Genomic DNA, 17,002 nt, shown 5'->3' on the forward strand with positions numbered 1-17,002 from the left:
TCCTCTCCCCCCAGCGCCCCCGTGCTTCCCCTCTCCCCCAAGTGCCCTTGTGCTTCCCCTCTCCCCCCAGCGCCCCTGTGCTTCCCCTCTCTCCCTCCCCCCCCAGCACCCCCGTGCTCTCTCCAGCACCCCCGTGCTTCCCCTCTCCCCCCTGTGCCCTCCCCAGATGTCTCACCTGGTGGATCTCTTGCCAGCCGTTCTCATCCTCGCACCCGAGGCTGGCGTAGTCCCGGAGCAGCAGCTCACAGCAGTACGGGTCCCCCCCCCACCATGGCACTGTGATAGAGCGGGGTCAGACCGCGGCTGTCCTTATAATCTGGGGACGCACCCAAATCCAGGAGGGTCTGAGAAGGGGGGGGGGAGAGTTAGAAATACAGCGAGAGGGAAGGACAAACAGCCCCCCTGATCATTTTATCAATCACCCCATCACACTGACACACACACTCACACAAGACACACACACAGACACACAGACACACTGACTCTCTCCCCCTCTCCCCCCCCCTACCACCCTCTCTCTCTGTCTCTCTCCCCCTCTCCCCCCCTCTCTCTGTCTCTCCCACCCTCTCCCCTCCCTCTCTCTGTCTCCCCCCCCTCTCTGTCTCTCCCCCCCTCTCCCCCCCCTCTCTCTCTCTCCCCGACTCTCTCTGTCTCTCTCTCTCTCTCTCTCTCTCTCTCTCCCCGATTCCCTCTGTCTCTCTCTCTCTCTCCCCGACTCTCTGTCTCTCTCTTTCTCTGTCTCTCTCCCCGACTCTCTCTCTCGTCTCTCTCTGTCTCTCTCTCTCCCCGACTCTCTGTCTCTCTCTGTCTCTCTCTCCCCGACTCTCTCTCTCTCACTGCGCTCTGTCCCCGACGCTCCCTCTCTTACTGCGCTCTCTCCAGGACTCTCTCTCTCTCACTGCGCTCTGTCCCTGACGCTCACGCTGCGCTCTGTCCCTCTCGCAGCGCTCTTTCCCAGACTCTACCTCTCTCACTGCGCTCTCTCCCGGACTCTACCTCTCTCACTGCGCTCTCTCCCCGGACTCTTTCTCTCTCTCTGCGCTCTGTCCCAGACTCTCCCTGTCTCACTGCACTCTGTCCCTGACTCTCCCTCTCTCACTGCGCTCTCTCTCTGCGCTCTGTCCCTGACTCTCCCTCTCGCTGCGCTCTCCCGGACTCTCCCTCTCTCACTGCACTCTCTCCCAGACTCTCCCTCTCTCACTACGCTCTCCCGGACTCTCCCTCTCTCGCTGCGCCCTGTCCCTGACGCTCTCGCTGCGCTCTGTCCCTGACGCTCTCGCTGCGCCCTGTCCCTGATGCTCTCGCTGCGCCCTGTCCCTGACGCTCTCGCTGCGCCCCTGTCCCTGACGCTCTCGCTGCGCCCTGTCCCTGACGTTCTCGCTGCGCCCTGTCCCTGACGTTCTCGCTGCGCCCTGTCCGTTACGCTCTCGCTGCGCCCTGTCCCCTGACGCTCTCGCTGCGCTCTGTCCCTGATGCTCTCGCTGCGCTCTGTCCCTGACGCTCTCGCTGCTCCCTGTCCCTGACGCTCTCGCTGCGCTGTCCCCCGACGCTCTCTCGCTGCGCTCTGTCCCTGACGCTCTCGCTGCGCTCTGTCCCTGACGCTCTCGCTGCGCTCTGTCCCTGACCGCTCTCGCTGCGCCCCTGTCCCTGACGCTCTCGCTGCGCCCTGTCCCTGACGCTCTCGCTGCGCCCTGTCCCTGACGCTCTCGCTGCGCCCTGTCCCTGACGCTCTCGCTGCGCTCTGTCCCTGACGCTCTCGCTGCGCTCTGTCCCTGACGCTCTCGCTGCGCCCTGTCCCTGACGCTCTCTCGCTGCGCCCTGTCCCCTGACGCTCTCGCTGCGCTCTGTCCCTGACGCTCTCGCTGCGCTCTGTCCCTGACGCTCTCGCTGCGCCCCTGTCCCTGACGCTCTCTCGCTGCGCCCTGTCCCTGACGCTCTTCGCTGCGCCCTGTCCCTGACGCTCTCGCTGCGCTCTGTCCCTGACGCTCTCCGCTGCGCCCTGTCCCTGACGCTCTCGCTGCGCCCTGTCCCTGACGCTCTCGCTGCGCTCTGTCCCTGACGCTCTCGCTGCGCTCTGTCCCTGACGCTCTCGCTGCGCCCCTGTCCCTGACGCTCTCGCTGCGCCCTGTCCCTGACGCTCTCGCTGCGCTCTGTCCCTGACGCTCTCGCTGCGCTCTGTCCCTGACGCTCTCTCGCTGCGCCCTGTCCCTGACGCTCTCGCTGCGCCCTGTCCCTGACGCTCTCGCTGCGCCCTGTCCCTGACGCTCTCGCTGCGCTCTGTCCCTGACGCTCTCGCTGCGCCCTGTCCCTGACGCTCTCGCTGCGCCCTGTCCCTGACGCTCTCGCTGCGCTCTGTCCCTGACGCTCTCGCTGCGCTCTGTCCCTGACGCTCTCGCTGCGCTCTGTCCCTGACGCTCTCGCTGCGCCCTGTCCCTGACGCTCTCGCTGCGCCCTGTCCCTGACGCTCTCGCTGGGCTCTGTCCCTGACGCTCTCGCTGCGCTCTGTCCCCGACGCTCTCGCCGCGCTCTGTCCCGGACGCTCTCGCCGCGCTCTCACCATTAAGACGGCGTGGTTACGGTAGCGCACGGCTTTGTGCAGAGCCGTTAATCCCTCGCGGGTTCTGAAATCGAGGTGAGCCCCCCCCACTGCGCAGAACTTTCACCAGCTCCGTTCCCACTTCCAACTGGGCAAGCGAGGGTCAGAGGGCACTCTATGGAGGAGAGAGGTCAGGGGTCAGAGGGCACTCTTTCACAGAGAAAGGTCAGGGGTCAGAGGGCACTCTTTCACAGAGAAAGGTCAGGGGTCAGAGGGCACTCTATTGAGGAGAAAGGTAAGGGGTTAGAGGGCATTATTGGGGAGAAAGAGCAAGTACAGGAGAGGTCAAGGGTAAAAGGATACACTGCTAGAGAGAGCAGATACAGTAAGGGTCACAGGTCATGGGTCAGAGGGCACTCCGTGGTGGTGTGGGAAGTAAACATAGAAATGTTCCCCCCAAATAAAAACACATCATCAAATATATATATAGTCTGGCTGCTAGGGGTGGGAGAAAAATCCAATTCTAATAACTGCTCCCTAGAACGCCTATTACCCCATATACCCCCTCCCTATAACTCCTCCTATTACCCCCATATAACTGCTCCCTATAACTCCTCTTATTACCCCATATAACCGCTCCCTATAACTCCTCCTATTACCCCATATAACCGCTCCCTATAACTCTTCCTATTATCCCATATAACCGCTCCCTATAACTCCTCCTATAACCCCATATAACCGCTCCCCTATAACTCCTCCTATTACTCCATATAACCGCTCCCTATAACTCCTCCTATTACCCCATATAACCCCTCCCTATAACTCCTCCTATTACCCCATATAACCGCTCCCTATAACTCCTCCTATTTCCCCATATAACCGCTCCCTATAACTCCTCCTACTACCCCATATAACCCCCTCCCTATAACACCTCCTATTACCCCATATAACCCCTCCCTATAACTCCTCCTATTACCCCATATAACCGCTCCCTATAACTCCTCCTATTTCCCCATATAACCGCTCCCTATAACCCCTCCCACTACCCCATATCACCCCTCCCTATAACTCCTCCAGGATGGGCTGCAGGTGAGCTCCTGCAGGGGAGCCAGGATGGCCTTAGACCCAGGGGTTGGTGGCTGTGAGTTGGAGATGGAAGTAGGAGAGGCCGTAGGCTGCAGCAGTGGTGTAGGCCTTGGTGAGGCTGAATGCGAGGTACAGGAGAGTTTGGAGAGAAAGGAAGGAGCAGAACAGAATCTGCTTAAGAAAGAAGAGAAACGAGCTTTATTGAAGAAGTATAACAGGAAGGTAGAAGAATTGGAAATAGAAAATATTAAATTAAAGAGATGTCGTGGTCGTGAGATAGACACGCGCAAGAAGCAAATAAATCATCTGCATGTTGAGTTAACCCGGTTGGAGGGTGAGATTTGCTAAAATAACAGGGGTTCCAGTCAGAAAGAAACATTCCCTTTTAAAAACTATTGAAATGCTAACCCACAGTGCTGAACAGGGTGCAGAGCAAAGTGCTGAGCAAAATGCTGAGCAGGGTGCAGAGCAAAGTGCAGAACAAGGCGCAGATTCATATTGTGGAAACGGAAGCCAAAACCCCATTAAATGCTCACAAGAAAAGATAAGTTTGGTGATGCCTACAAGAAGTGGGAGAGAAACTAGATCCCAGAACAAGTCTGCAAAGTCTAAAGATAAAACTGAGAACTTATCCCAGGAAAATTCTGATTCAGATCCTGACAGTTTAATTCCACCAACTGCCAAGAAAACCCCAAAGGGTAAAGTTGCAAAAAAAAAAAGAAAGCAAAGGACCGGAAGCTAAAGGTTTCCACAGGAGAAGGTAACAGCCCTGTAATAGGGTCCAAAGACTTCAGGGAAGGGGACTCGCCTCAGGGTTTATCAGACTGTGTGCAAGGATCTGTTCCAGAGCTTCCAGCATCCATGGGGTTAATAGCAGAAGCGGCAGAAGATCTGATTAAAAGACCATTGCATGCAAAGAAAGCAGCAAACACCTGTGATGTTGGGTTATCTCAGACTCCCACGCTGGGAGAAGTTAAAGAAATTACAAAGAAATCTGGAGAGCAGCAAAGCAAGAACCTAGAAACTCTGAGAGATCAGCTGAAAATGGAGTTTGTGCCTGAGAGCAGTGAGCCAGAGAACCCATGCTCACCTGGACTTACAGAACCACCCCCCTGCTTATTAGCTGGTCCTGGGATTCAGAACTCTGAGAGAGAACAGCAGGTGGTAATTAGCAGCAATGTAGACTGCATTAACCATGTAGTGCCTGGGAGTGAAGTTAAAGTTGTAGAGACTGAAAGTGCTGCTCCTATCCAAACAGTTCCTGATAGAGTGGCCCAATTAGAAGATGGGGTAAAGCAAAGTAATGGCATCAAGGTAACCCCAGTTCACACAGCACCCCCTTCAGCCTGGAGTGGGAGATCCTTTGTGAGCGCTGTGACCAGAAATGCACAACCTTTAAAAAGCAGGAACGTGGTAAAGTTGAGATATAAGGGCGCAGAGGAGATGAAGCCTGACAGGATTTTTGTAGGAAAACATCTATTGAAAGAATCTTTGGGCTTCAGTGCAGATGACATTTACGCACTTATCCATGTTCCAGGTTCATGCGAATACGATGTCAGCTTTAAGAGACCTCAGGCTCTGGACTATTTCTGGACAAAATATGAGAGTCTTAAAAATTTAGAATTATGGAAGTCCTTTGCAGCTATTCCTGTGTCCAAACCGGAAACAAAGTCGGTGACAATTCTCTTCAGACACGAATCAGTCCCAATATCAGATATTCTGATATGGCTTGGCAGACAAAGCGAAGTACTGGCTCCACCTACAAGGATTATGGACTCGGAAGAAATTTGGGTTGGAGGTTGGAAGGTGCAAGTCAGACTTTGGCGACATGGCAATGTTACAAAGCATTTGCCCAACTCCTTCTTCATAGGAAGAGAAAAAGGAAATTGTTTTTACTATGGGCAGCCAACCTTGTGCCACAGATGTGGTTCAGCCAGACATTTAAGCATGTCTTGTGATGTTCTAAAATGCAACTTGTACCACTCCTTGGGCCACGAGAGGGCAAGTTGTACAAACATCAGATGTAATTTATGCGATAAATTTGGACATTCATACACGAATTGCGCAGAAGCCTGGCATAATATTTCAAAAGTATGGGAGCAGGAAGTGGACTTCGAAGACAATGAAGCACTTTATGACCGGGCCCTGAAAGTTGCAGACAGAATATGTCTGGATCCGCCTGCAGATGGGGTTGGTCTGGTTCAGCCTAGGGATGGTGCTTGCTTAGATCCTCCTGGGGACGGAGCTTGTCCTGGACCACCTGTGGATGCAGTTGGCCCAGATACACTTACAGAAAAAACAATTGTTGTGAGTGTAAACAAGGCCCAGGAAATGTCAGAAGACCCCTTAGAAGGAAACTCCCCAAATCTACTCCCAGCAGGGGAACAATCTGGGGAATCAGATGATCCTACTTTGATGGAATCCAAGTGAGGGAAAATAATAATAAAGAAAAAGAAAGAGCAGATTTGGGCACAGGGAAAAAAAGAAAAGGAAGAAGAGCATGGTAAAAAAACTTGGAGGGACTCTTCGACGTCCTGCAGGTCCCGCTGGTAAAGTTCCTCAGTTAGCTATGAAAAACCGTTTTTCTGCTCTCAGAAAGGATTGGGGGTCAAGAGCTGAGGACTCTAACGATGTAGAGGAACTTTCCTTATCCGAAGAGGAACATACTATGGATGTTTCCAGAGAGACAGACTCGGACATGATCCCACCTTCAGTGACCGTCAAGAGGTTTGGGTCATTGGGGGATAATGTGGGGGAAAAGAAAAAGTAATACCGTGTGGTTTTTTTTTTGGTTTTTTTTTGGGGGGGGGGGGCTTAAAATGTTTGTTCATTAATTAATCCCTTAAAGGTAGCAGCTATTAGCGAGTTTGTACCTGAGAACAGTGAGCCAGAGAACCCATGCTCACCTGGACTTACAGAACCACCCCCCTGCTCATTAGCAGGTCCTGTGATTCAGAACCCTGAGAGGGGAGAACAGCAGGTGGTAATTAGCAGCAATGGAGACAGCATTAACTCTGTAGTGCCTGGGAGTGAAATGAAAGTTGTAGAGACTGAAATTGCTGCTCCTATGCAGATAGTTCCTGATAATAGAGTGGCCCAATCAGAAGAAGGGGTAAAGCAAAGTAATGGTATTAAAGTATCCCCAGCTCATACAGCACCTCATTCAGCCTGGAGTGGGAGAGCCTTTGTAAGCGCAGTGGCAAGAAATGCTCAACTTTTGAAAAGAAGAAATGTGGTAAAATTGAGGAATATAGGCGGAGAGGAGATATATACAGTAGGCATAGAGGAGATGAGGTATATATAGGCGGAGAGGAGATTAACCCTGACAAGATTTTTATTGGAAGACATCTATTAAAATAATCCTTGGGCTTCACAGCAGATTAAATGTATGCACTTATCCATGTTCTTGTGTGTATGATATCAGATTTAAGAGACCTCAAGCTTTGGATTATTTCTGGACAGGATATAAGAGTCTTAAAAACACTGAATTGTGGAAGTCTTTTACAGCTGCTGTTCCTGTGTCTAAACCAGAAATAAAGTCTGTAATAATTCTCTTCAGACACGAGTCAGTCCTGATCGCAGATATTCTGATATGGCTTGACAGACAATGTGAAGTTCTGGTTCCACCTACAAGAATGGATGAAGAGGACATCTGGATAGGAGGCTGGAAAGTGCAATCAGACTTAGGCAACATGGCAATGTTACAAAACATCTGCCCAATTCTTTCTTCATTGGAAGAGAAAAAGGAAATTGTTTTTACTATGGTCAGCCAACATTGTGCCATAGATGTGGTTCAGCCAGACATTTAAGCAATACATGTGATGTTCTAAAATGCAACTTGTGTCAGAACTTGGGCCACGAGAGGACAAGTTGTATGAAGATTAAATGTAATTTATGTGATACATTTGGGCATTCCTATCGGAGTTGTGTAGAAGCAAGGTTTAATATTTCAGGAATATGGGAGCAGGAAGTGGATTTTGAAGAAAATGAAGCACTTTATGATCATGCCCTTAAAGTTGCGGGCAGAATTTGTCCAGAGTCGACTGCGGACGGAGTTTAGCCAGATCCGCCTGCGGGCGGAGGTTAGCCAGGTCCGCCTGCGGGCAGAGGTTAGCCAGGTCCGCCTGCGGGCTGAGGTTAGCCAGGTCCGCCTGCGGAAGAAGCATTTACAGATAGTGTAGACATGCTGCTGCTGACGGAAATGTGGGTTCTGTGTGCCCGTGCTGCTGCTGGCATTGTGGGATCTGTGTGTCCGTGCTGCTGCTGACAGCATTATGGGATCTGTGTGCCTGTGCTGCTGGCATTGTGGGATCTGTGTGCCCGTGCTGCTGGCATTATGGGATCTGTGTGCCCGTGCTGCTGCTGCTGGCATTGTGGTATCTGTGTGCCCGTGCTGCTGCTGACGGCATTGTGGGTTCTGTGTGCCCGTGCTGCTGCTGCTGACGGCATTGTGGGTTCTGTGTGCCCGTGCTGCTGCTGCTGGCATTGTGGGATCTGTGTGCCTGTGCTGCTGCTGCTGGCATTGTGGGATCTGTGTGCCTGTGCTGCTGCTGGCATTGTGGGATCTGTGTGCCCGTGCTGCTGGCATTATGGGATCTGTGTGCCCGTGCTGCTGCTGATGGCATTGTGGGATCTGTGTGCCTGTGCTGCTGCTGCTGGCATTGTGGGATCTGTGTGCCTGTGCTGCTGCTGGCATTGTGGGATCTGTGTGCCCGTGCTGTTGGCATTATGGGATCTGTGTGCCCGTGCTGCTGCTGATGGAATTGTGGGATCTGTGTGCCCGTGCTGCTGCTGACGGCATTGTGGGATATGTGTGCCCGTGCTGCTGCTGATGGCATTGTGGGATCTGTGTGCCCGTGCTGCTGGCATTCTGGGATCTGTGTGCCCGTGCTGCTGCTGACGGCATTGTGGGATATGTGTGCCCGTGCTGCTGCTGATGGCATTGTGGGATCTGTGTGCCCGTGCTGCTGGCATTCTGGGATCTGTGTGCCCGTGCTGCTGCTGACGGCATTATGGGATCTGTGTGCCCGTGCTGCTGCTGACGGCATTGTGGGATATGTGTGCCTGTGCTGCTGCTGCTGGCATTCTGGGATCTGTGTGCCCGTGCTGCTGCTGGAATTGTGGGATCTGTGTGCCCGTGCTGCTGCTGCTGGCATTGTGGGATCTGTGTGCCCGTGCTGCTGCTGCTGGCATTATGGGATATGTGTGCCCGTGCTGCTGCTGATGGAATTGTGGGATCTGTGTGCCCGTGCTGCTGCTGAAGGCATTGTGGGATATGTGTGCCCGTGCTGCTGCTGAAGGCATTGTGGGATATGTGTGCCCGTGCTGCTGCTGATGGAATTGTGGGATCTGTGTGCCCGTGCTGCTGCTGACGGCATTGTGGGATATGTGTGCCCGTGCTGCTGCTGACGGCATTGTGGGATCTGTGTGCCCGTGCTGCTGCTGCTGGCATTCTGGGATCTGTGTGCCCGTGCTGCTGCTGCTGGAATTGTGGGATCTGTGTGCCCGTGCTGCTGCTGCTGGCATTGTGGGATATGTGTGCCCGTGCTGCTGCTGACGGCATTGTGGGATATGTGTGCCCGTGCTGCTGGAATTGTGGGATCTGTGTGCCCGTGCTGCTGCTGCTGGCATTGTGGGATATGTGTGCCCGTGCTGCTGCTGACGGCATTGTGGGATCTGTGTGCCCGTGCTGCTGCTGACGGCATTGTGGGATATGTGTGCCCGTGCTGCTGCTGACGGCATTGTGGGATCTGTGTGCCCGTGCTGCTGCTGACGGTATTGTGGGATCTGTGTGCCCGTGCTGCTGCTGACGGCATTGTGGGATCTGTGTGCCCGTGCTGCTGCTGGCATTGTGGGATCTGTGTGCCCGTGCTGCTGCTGCTGGCATTGTGGGATCTGTGTGCCCGTGCTGCTGCTGACGGCATTGTGGGATCTGTGTGCCTGTGCTGCTGCTGCTGCTGACGGCATTGTGGGATATGTGTGCCCGTGCTGCTGCTGACGGCATTGTGGGATCTGTGTGCCCGTGCTGCTGCTGACGGCATTGTGGGATATGTGTGCCCGTGCTGCTGCTGGCATTGTGGGATATGTGTGCCCGTGCTGCTGCAGCTGGCATTGTGGGATATGTGTGCCCGTGCTGCTGCTGGCATTGTGGGATCTGTGTGCCCGTGCTGCTGCTGACGGCATTGTGGGATCTGTGTGCCTGTGCTGCTGCTGGCATTGTGGGATCTGTGTGCCCGTGCTGCTGCTGGCATTGTGGGATATGTGTGCCCGTGCTGCTGCTGACGGCATTGTGGGATCTGTGTGCCTGTGCTGCTGCTGACGGCATTGTGGGATCTGTGTGCCCGTGCTGCTGCTGACGGCATTGTGGGATCTGTGTGCCCGTGCTGCTGCTGCTGGCATTGTGGGATCTGTGTGCCCGTGCTGCTGCTGCTGGCATTGTGGGATCTGTGTGCCTGTGCTGCTGCTGGCATTGTGGGATCTGTGTGCCCGTGCTGCTGCTGGCATTGTGGGATATGTGTGCCCGTGCTGCTGCTGACGGCATTGTGGGATCTGTGTGCCTGTGCTGCTGCTGACGGCATTGTGGGATCTGTGTGCCCGTGCTGCTGCTGACGGCATTGTGGGTTCTGTGTGCCCGTGCTGCTGCTGGCATTGTGGGATCTGTGTGCCCGTGCTGCTGCTGACAGCATTGTGGGATCTGTGTGCCCGTGCTGCTGCTGCTGGCATTGTGGGATCTGTGTGCCCATGCTGCTGCTGCTGGCATTGTGGGATCTGTGTGCCCGTGCTGCTGCTGACGGCATTGTGGGATCTGTGTGCCCGTGCTGCTGCTGGCATTATGGGATCTGTGTGCCCGTGCTGCTGCTGACGGCATTGTGGGATATGTGTGCCCGTGCTGCTGCTGGCATTGTGGGATCTGTGTGCCTGTGCTGCTGCTGACGGCATTGTGGGATCTGTGTGCCTGTGCTGCTGCTGGCATTATGGGATATGTGTGCCTGTGCTGCTACTGACGGCATTGTGGGATATGTGTGCCCGTGCTGCTGCTGAAGGCATTGTGGGATCTGTGTGCCCGTGCTGCTGCTGCTGACGGCACTGTGGGATATGTGTGCCCGTGCTGCTGCTGGCATTGTGGGATCTGTGTGCCTGTGCTGCTACTGACGGCATTGTGGGATATGTGTGCCCGTGCTGCTGCTGAAGGCATTGTGGGATCTGTGTGCCCGTGCTGCTGCTGCTGACGGCACTGTGGGATATGTGTGCCCGTGCTGCTGCTGGCATTGTGGGATCTGTGTGCCCGTGCTGCTGCTGACGGCACTGTGGGATATGTGTGCCCGTGCTGCTGCTGGCATTGTGGGATCTGTGTGCCCGTGCTGCTGCTGACGGCATTGTGGGATCTGTGTGCCCGTGCTGCTGCTGACGGCATTATGGGATCTGTGTGCCCGTACTGCTGCTGACGGCATTGTGGGATCTGTGTGCCCGTGCTGCTGCTGGCATTATGGGATATGTGTGCCTGTGCTGCTACTGACGGCATTGTGGGATATGTGTGCCCGTGCTGCTGCTGAAGGCATTGTGGGATCTGTGTGCCCGTGCTGCTGCTGCTGACGGCACTGTGGGATATGTGTGCCCGTGCTGCTGCTGGCATTGTGGGATCTGTGTGCCCGTGCTGCTGCTGACGGCATTGTGGGATCTGTGTGCCCGTGCTGCTGCTGAAGGCACTGTGGGATATGTGTGCCCGTGCTGCTGCTGGCATTGTGGGATCTGTGTGCCCGTGCTGCTGCTGACGGCATTGTGGGATCTGTGTGCCCGTGCTGCTGCTGAAGGCATTGTGGGATCTGTGTGCCCGTGCTGCTGCTGCTGGCATTGTGGGATCTGTGTGCCCGTGCTGCTGCTGACGGCATTGTGGGATATGTGTGCCCGTGCTGCTGCTGCTGGCATTGTGGGATCTGTGTGCCCGTGCTGCTGCTGAAGGCATTGTGGGATCTGTGTGCCCGTGCTGCTGCTGAAGGCATTGTGGGATCTGTGTGCCCGTGCTGCTGCTGCTGGCATTGTGGGATCTGTGTGCCCGTGCTGCTGCTGAAGGCATTGTGGGATATGTGTGCCCGTGCTGCTGCTGACGGCATTGTGGGATCTGTGTGCCCGTGCTGCTGCTGAAGGCATTGTGGGATATGTGTGCCCGTGCTGCTGCTGAGGGCATTGTGGGATATGTGTGCCCGTGCTGCTGCTGACGGCATTGTGGGATCTGTGTGCCCGTGCTGCTGCTGCTGGCATTGTGGGATATGTGTGCCCGTGCTGCTGCTGACGGCATTGTGGGATCTGTGTGCCCGTGCTGCTGCTGACGGCATTATGGGATCTGTGTGCCCGTACTGCTGCTGACGGCATTGTGGGATCTGTGTGCCCGTGCTGCTGCTGGCATTATGGGATATGTGTGCCTGTGCTGCTACTGACGGCATTGTGGGATATGTGTGCCCGTGCTGCTGCTGAAGGCATTGTGGGATCTGTGTGCCTGTGCTGCTGCTGGCATTGTGGGATCTGTGTGCCCGTGCTGCTGCTGGCGGCATTGTGGGATCTGTGTGCCCGTGCTGCTGCTGCTGGCATTGTGGGATCTGTGTGCCCGTGCTGCTGCTGCTGGCATTGTGGGATCTGTGTGCCCGTGCTGCTGCTGCTGGCATTGTGGGATCTGTGTGCCTGTGCTGCTGCTGGCATTGTGGGATCTGTGTGCCCGTGCTGCTGCTGGCATTGTGGGATATGTGTGCCCGTGCTGCTGCTGACGGCATTGTGGGATCTGTGTGCCTGTGCTGCTGCTGACGGCATTGTGGGATCTGTGTGCCCGTGCTGCTGCTGACGGCATTGTGGGTTCTGTGTGCCCGTGCTGCTGCTGGCATTGTGGGATCTGTGTGCCCGTGCTGCTGCTGACAGCATTGTGGGATCTGTGTGCCCGTGCTGCTGCTGCTGGCATTGTGGGATCTGTGTGCCCATGCTGCTGCTGCTGGCATTGTGGGATCTGTGTGCCCGTGCTGCTGCTGACGGCATTGTGGGATCTGTGTGCCCGTGCTGCTGCTGGCATTATGGGATCTGTGTGCCCGTGCTGCTGCTGACGGCATTGTGGGATATGTGTGCCCGTGCTGCTGCTGGCATTGTGGGATCTGTGTGCCTGTGCTGCTGCTGACGGCATTGTGGGATCTGTGTGCCTGTGCTGCTGCTGGCATTATGGGATATGTGTGCCTGTGCTGCTACTGACGGCATTGTGGGATATGTGTGCCCGTGCTGCTGCTGAAGGCATTGTGGGATCTGTGTGCCCGTGCTGCTGCTGCTGACGGCACTGTGGGATATGTGTGCCCGTGCTGCTGCTGGCATTGTGGGATCTGTGTGCCTGTGCTGCTACTGACGGCATTGTGGGATATGTGTGCCCGTGCTGCTGCTGAAGGCATTGTGGGATCTGTGTGCCCGTGCTGCTGCTGCTGACGGCACTGTGGGATATGTGTGCCCGTGCTGCTGCTGGCATTGTGGGATCTGTGTGCCCGTGCTGCTGCTGACGGCACTGTGGGATATGTGTGCCCGTGCTGCTGCTGGCATTGTGGGATCTGTGTGCCCGTGCTGCTGCTGACGGCATTGTGGGATCTGTGTGCCCGTGCTGCTGCTGACGGCATTATGGGATCTGTGTGCCCGTACTGCTGCTGACGGCATTGTGGGATCTGTGTGCCCGTGCTGCTGCTGGCATTATGGGATATGTGTGCCTGTGCTGCTACTGACGGCATTGTGGGATATGTGTGCCCGTGCTGCTGCTGAAGGCATTGTGGGATCTGTGTGCCCGTGCTGCTGCTGCTGACGGCACTGTGGGATATGTGTGCCCGTGCTGCTGCTGGCATTGTGGGATCTGTGTGCCCGTGCTGCTGCTGACGGCATTGTGGGATCTGTGTGCCCGTGCTGCTGCTGAAGGCACTGTGGGATATGTGTGCCCGTGCTGCTGCTGGCATTGTGGGATCTGTGTGCCCGTGCTGCTGCTGACGGCATTGTGGGATCTGTGTGCCCGTGCTGCTGCTGAAGGCATTGTGGGATCTGTGTGCCCGTGCTGCTGCTGCTGGCATTGTGGGATCTGTGTGCCCGTGCTGCTGCTGACGGCATTGTGGGATATGTGTGCCCGTGCTGCTGCTGCTGGCATTGTGGGATCTGTGTGCCCGTGCTGCTGCTGAAGGCATTGTGGGATCTGTGTGCCCGTGCTGCTGCTGAAGGCATTGTGGGATCTGTGTGCCCGTGCTGCTGCTGCTGGCATTGTGGGATCTGTGTGCCCGTGCTGCTGCTGAAGGCATTGTGGGATATGTGTGCCCGTGCTGCTGCTGACGGCATTGTGGGATCTGTGTGCCCGTGCTGCTGCTGAAGGCATTGTGGGATATGTGTGCCCGTGCTGCTGCTGAGGGCATTGTGGGATATGTGTGCCCGTGCTGCTGCTGACGGCATTGTGGGATCTGTGTGCCCGTGCTGCTGCTGCTGGCATTGTGGGATATGTGTGCCCGTGCTGCTGCTGACGGCATTGTGGGATCTGTGTGCCCGTGCTGCTGCTGCTGCTGGCATTGTGGGATCTGTGTGCCCGTGCTGCTGCTGAAGGCATTGTGGGATCTGTGTGCCCGTGCTGCTGCTGCTGCTGCTGGCATTGTGGGATCTGTGTGCCCGTGCTGCTGCTGACGGCATTGTGGGATCTGTGTGCCCGTGCTGCTGCTGAAGGCATTGTGGGATATGTGTGCCCGTGCTGCTGCTGCTGGCATTGTGGGATATGTGTGCCCGTGCTGCTGCTGACGGCATTGTGGGATCTGTGTGCCCGTGCTGCTGCTGCTGGCATTGTGGGATCTGTGTGCCTGTGCTGCTGCTGGCATTGTGGGATATGTGTGCCCGTGCTGCTGCTGACGGCATTGTGGGATCTGTGTGCCCGTGCTGCTGCTGCTGACGGCATTGTGGGATCTGTGTGCCCATGCTGCTGCTGCTGGCATTGTGGGATCTGTGTGCCCGTGCTGCTGCTGACGGCATTGTGGGATCTGTGTGCCTGTGCTGCTACTGACGGCATTGTGGGATATGTGTGCCCGTGCTGCTGCTGAAGGCACTGTGGGATATGTGTGCCCGTGCTGCTGCTGACGGCATTGTGGGATATGTGTGCCTGTGCTGCTGCTGAAGGCACTGTGGGATATGTGTGCCTGTGCTGCTGCTGGCATTATGGGATCTGTGTGCCCGTGCTGCTGCTGCTGGCATTGTGGGATCTGTGTGCCCGTGCTGCTGCTGCTGGCATTGTGGGATCTGTGTGCCCGTGCTGCTGCTGGCATTGTGGTATCTGTGTGCCCGTGCTGCTGCTGCTGACGGCATTGTGGGATCTGTGTGCCCGTGCTGCTGCTGACGGCATTGTGGGATCTGTGTGCCTGTGCTGCTACTGACGGCATTGTGGGATATGTGTGCCCGTGCTGCTGCTGACGGCACTGTGGGATATGTGTGCCCGTGCTGCTGCTGAAGGCACTGTGGGATATGTGTGCCTGTGCTGCTGCTGGCATTATGGGATCTGTGTGCCCGTGCTGCTGCTGCTGGCATTGTGGGATCTGTGTGCCCGTGCTGCTGCTGCTGACGGCATTGTGGGATCTGTGTGCCCGTGCTGCTGCTGCTGGCATTGTGGGATCTGTGTGCCCGTGCTGCTGCTGCTGGCATTGTGGGATCTGTGTGCCCGTGCTGCTGCTGCTGGCATTGTGGGATCTGTGTGCCCGTGCTGCTGCTGGCATTGTGGGATCTGTGTGCCCGTGCTGCTGCTGCTGGCATTGTGGGATCTGTGTGCCCGTGCTGCTGCTGCTGGCATTGTGGGATCTGTGTGCCCGTGCTGCTGCTGCTGGCATTGTGGGATCTGTGTGCCTGTGCTGCTACTGACGGCATTGTGGGATATGTGTGCCCGTGCTGCTGCTGACGGCATTGTGGGATATGTGTGCCCGTGCTGCTGCTGGCATTGTGGGATATGTGTGCCCGTGCTGCTGCTGACGGCATTGTGGGATATGTGTGCCTGTGCTGCTGCTGACGGCATTGTGGGATCTGTGTGCCCGTGCTGCTGCTGACGGCATTGTGGGATATGTGTGCCCGTGCTGCTGCTGACGGCATTGTGGGATCTGTGTGCCCGTGCTGCTGCTGAAGGCACTGTGGGATATGTGTGCCCGTGCTGCTGCTGACGGCATTGTGAGATCTGTGTGCCCGTGCTGCTACTGACGGCATTGTGGGATATGTGTGCCCGTGCTGCTGCTGACAGCATTGTGGGATCTGTGTGCCTGTGCTGCTGCTGACGGCATTATGGGATCTGTGTGCCCGTGCTGCTGCTGACGGCATTGTGGGATATGTGTGCCCGTGCTGCTGCTGACGGCATTGTGGGATCTGTGTGCCCGTGCTGCTGCTGACGGCATTGTGGGATCTGTGTGCCCGTGCTGCTGCTGACGGCATTGTGGGATATGTGTGCCCGTGCTGCTGCTGACGGCACTGTGGGATATGTGTGCCCGTGCTGCTGCTGGCATTGTGGGATATGTGTGCCCGTGCTGCTGCTGACGGCATTGTGGGATCTGTGTGCCCGTGCTGCTGCTGCAGCTGGCATTGTGGGATATGTGTGCCCGTGCTGCTGCTGGCATTGTGGGATCTGTGTGCCCGTGCTGCTGCTGACGGCATTGTGGGATATGTGTGCCCGTGCTGCTGCTGGCATTGTGGGATATGTGTGCCCGTGCTGCTGCTGACGGCATTGTGGGATCTGTGTGCCCGTGCTGCTGCTGCAGCTGGCATTGTGGGATATGTGTGCCCGTGCTGCTGCTGGCATTGTGGGATATGTGTGCCCGTGCTGCTGCTGACGGCATTGTGGGATATGTGTGCCCGTGCTGCTGCTGGCATTGTGGGATCTGTGTGCCCGTGCTGCTGCTGACGGCATTGTGGGATATGTGTGCCCGTGCTGCTGCTGACGGCATTGTGGGATATGTGTGCCCGTGCTGCTGCTGGCATTGTGGGATCTGTGTGCCCGTGCTGCTGCTGACGGCATTGTGGGATCTGTGTGCCTGTGCTGCTGCTGACGGCATTGTGGGATATGTGTGCCCGTGCTGCTGCTGACGGCATTGTGGGATATGTGTGCCCGTGCTGCTGCTGGCATTGTGGGATCTGTGTGCCTGTGCTGCTACTGACGGTATTGTGGGATATGTGTGCCCGTGCTGCTGCTGCTGGCATTGTGGGATCTGTGTGCCCGTGCTGCTGCTGACGGCACTGTGGGATATGTGTGCCCGTGCTGCTGCTGCTGGCATTCTGGGATCTGTGTGCCCGTGCTGCTGCTGACGGCATTGTGGGATATGTGTGCCCGTGCTGCTGCTGGCATTGTGGGATCTGTGTGCCCGTGCTGCTGCT

At 56.4% G+C, this 17,002-nt stretch overlaps 1 protein-coding gene across 2 annotated transcripts in view; it reads right to left on the reverse strand.

Annotated features, from left to right (window-relative positions):
- Positions 1-180: 180 nt before the first annotated feature.
- The window catches only part of LOC142494786 (SH3 and multiple ankyrin repeat domains protein 3-like), a 156,379-nt gene continuing 139,557 nt past the window's right edge, over positions 181-17,002 (reverse strand). For both annotated transcript variants that reach the window (XM_075599240.1, XM_075599239.1), the window contains 2 exons: positions 2,558-2,711; positions 181-344 (listed from right to left, as the gene is read on the reverse strand). In XM_075599240.1, coding sequence (XP_075455355.1) covers positions 2,605-2,711 — 107 coding nt within the window. In that variant the 3' untranslated portion in view covers positions 181-344; positions 2,558-2,604. The remainder of the gene's footprint in view (positions 345-2,557; positions 2,712-17,002) is intronic.

Source organism: Ascaphus truei, chromosome 5 (assembly GCF_040206685.1).
Source record: "Ascaphus truei isolate aAscTru1 chromosome 5, aAscTru1.hap1, whole genome shotgun sequence".
Lineage (NCBI taxonomy): Eukaryota > Metazoa > Chordata > Amphibia > Anura > Ascaphidae > Ascaphus > Ascaphus truei.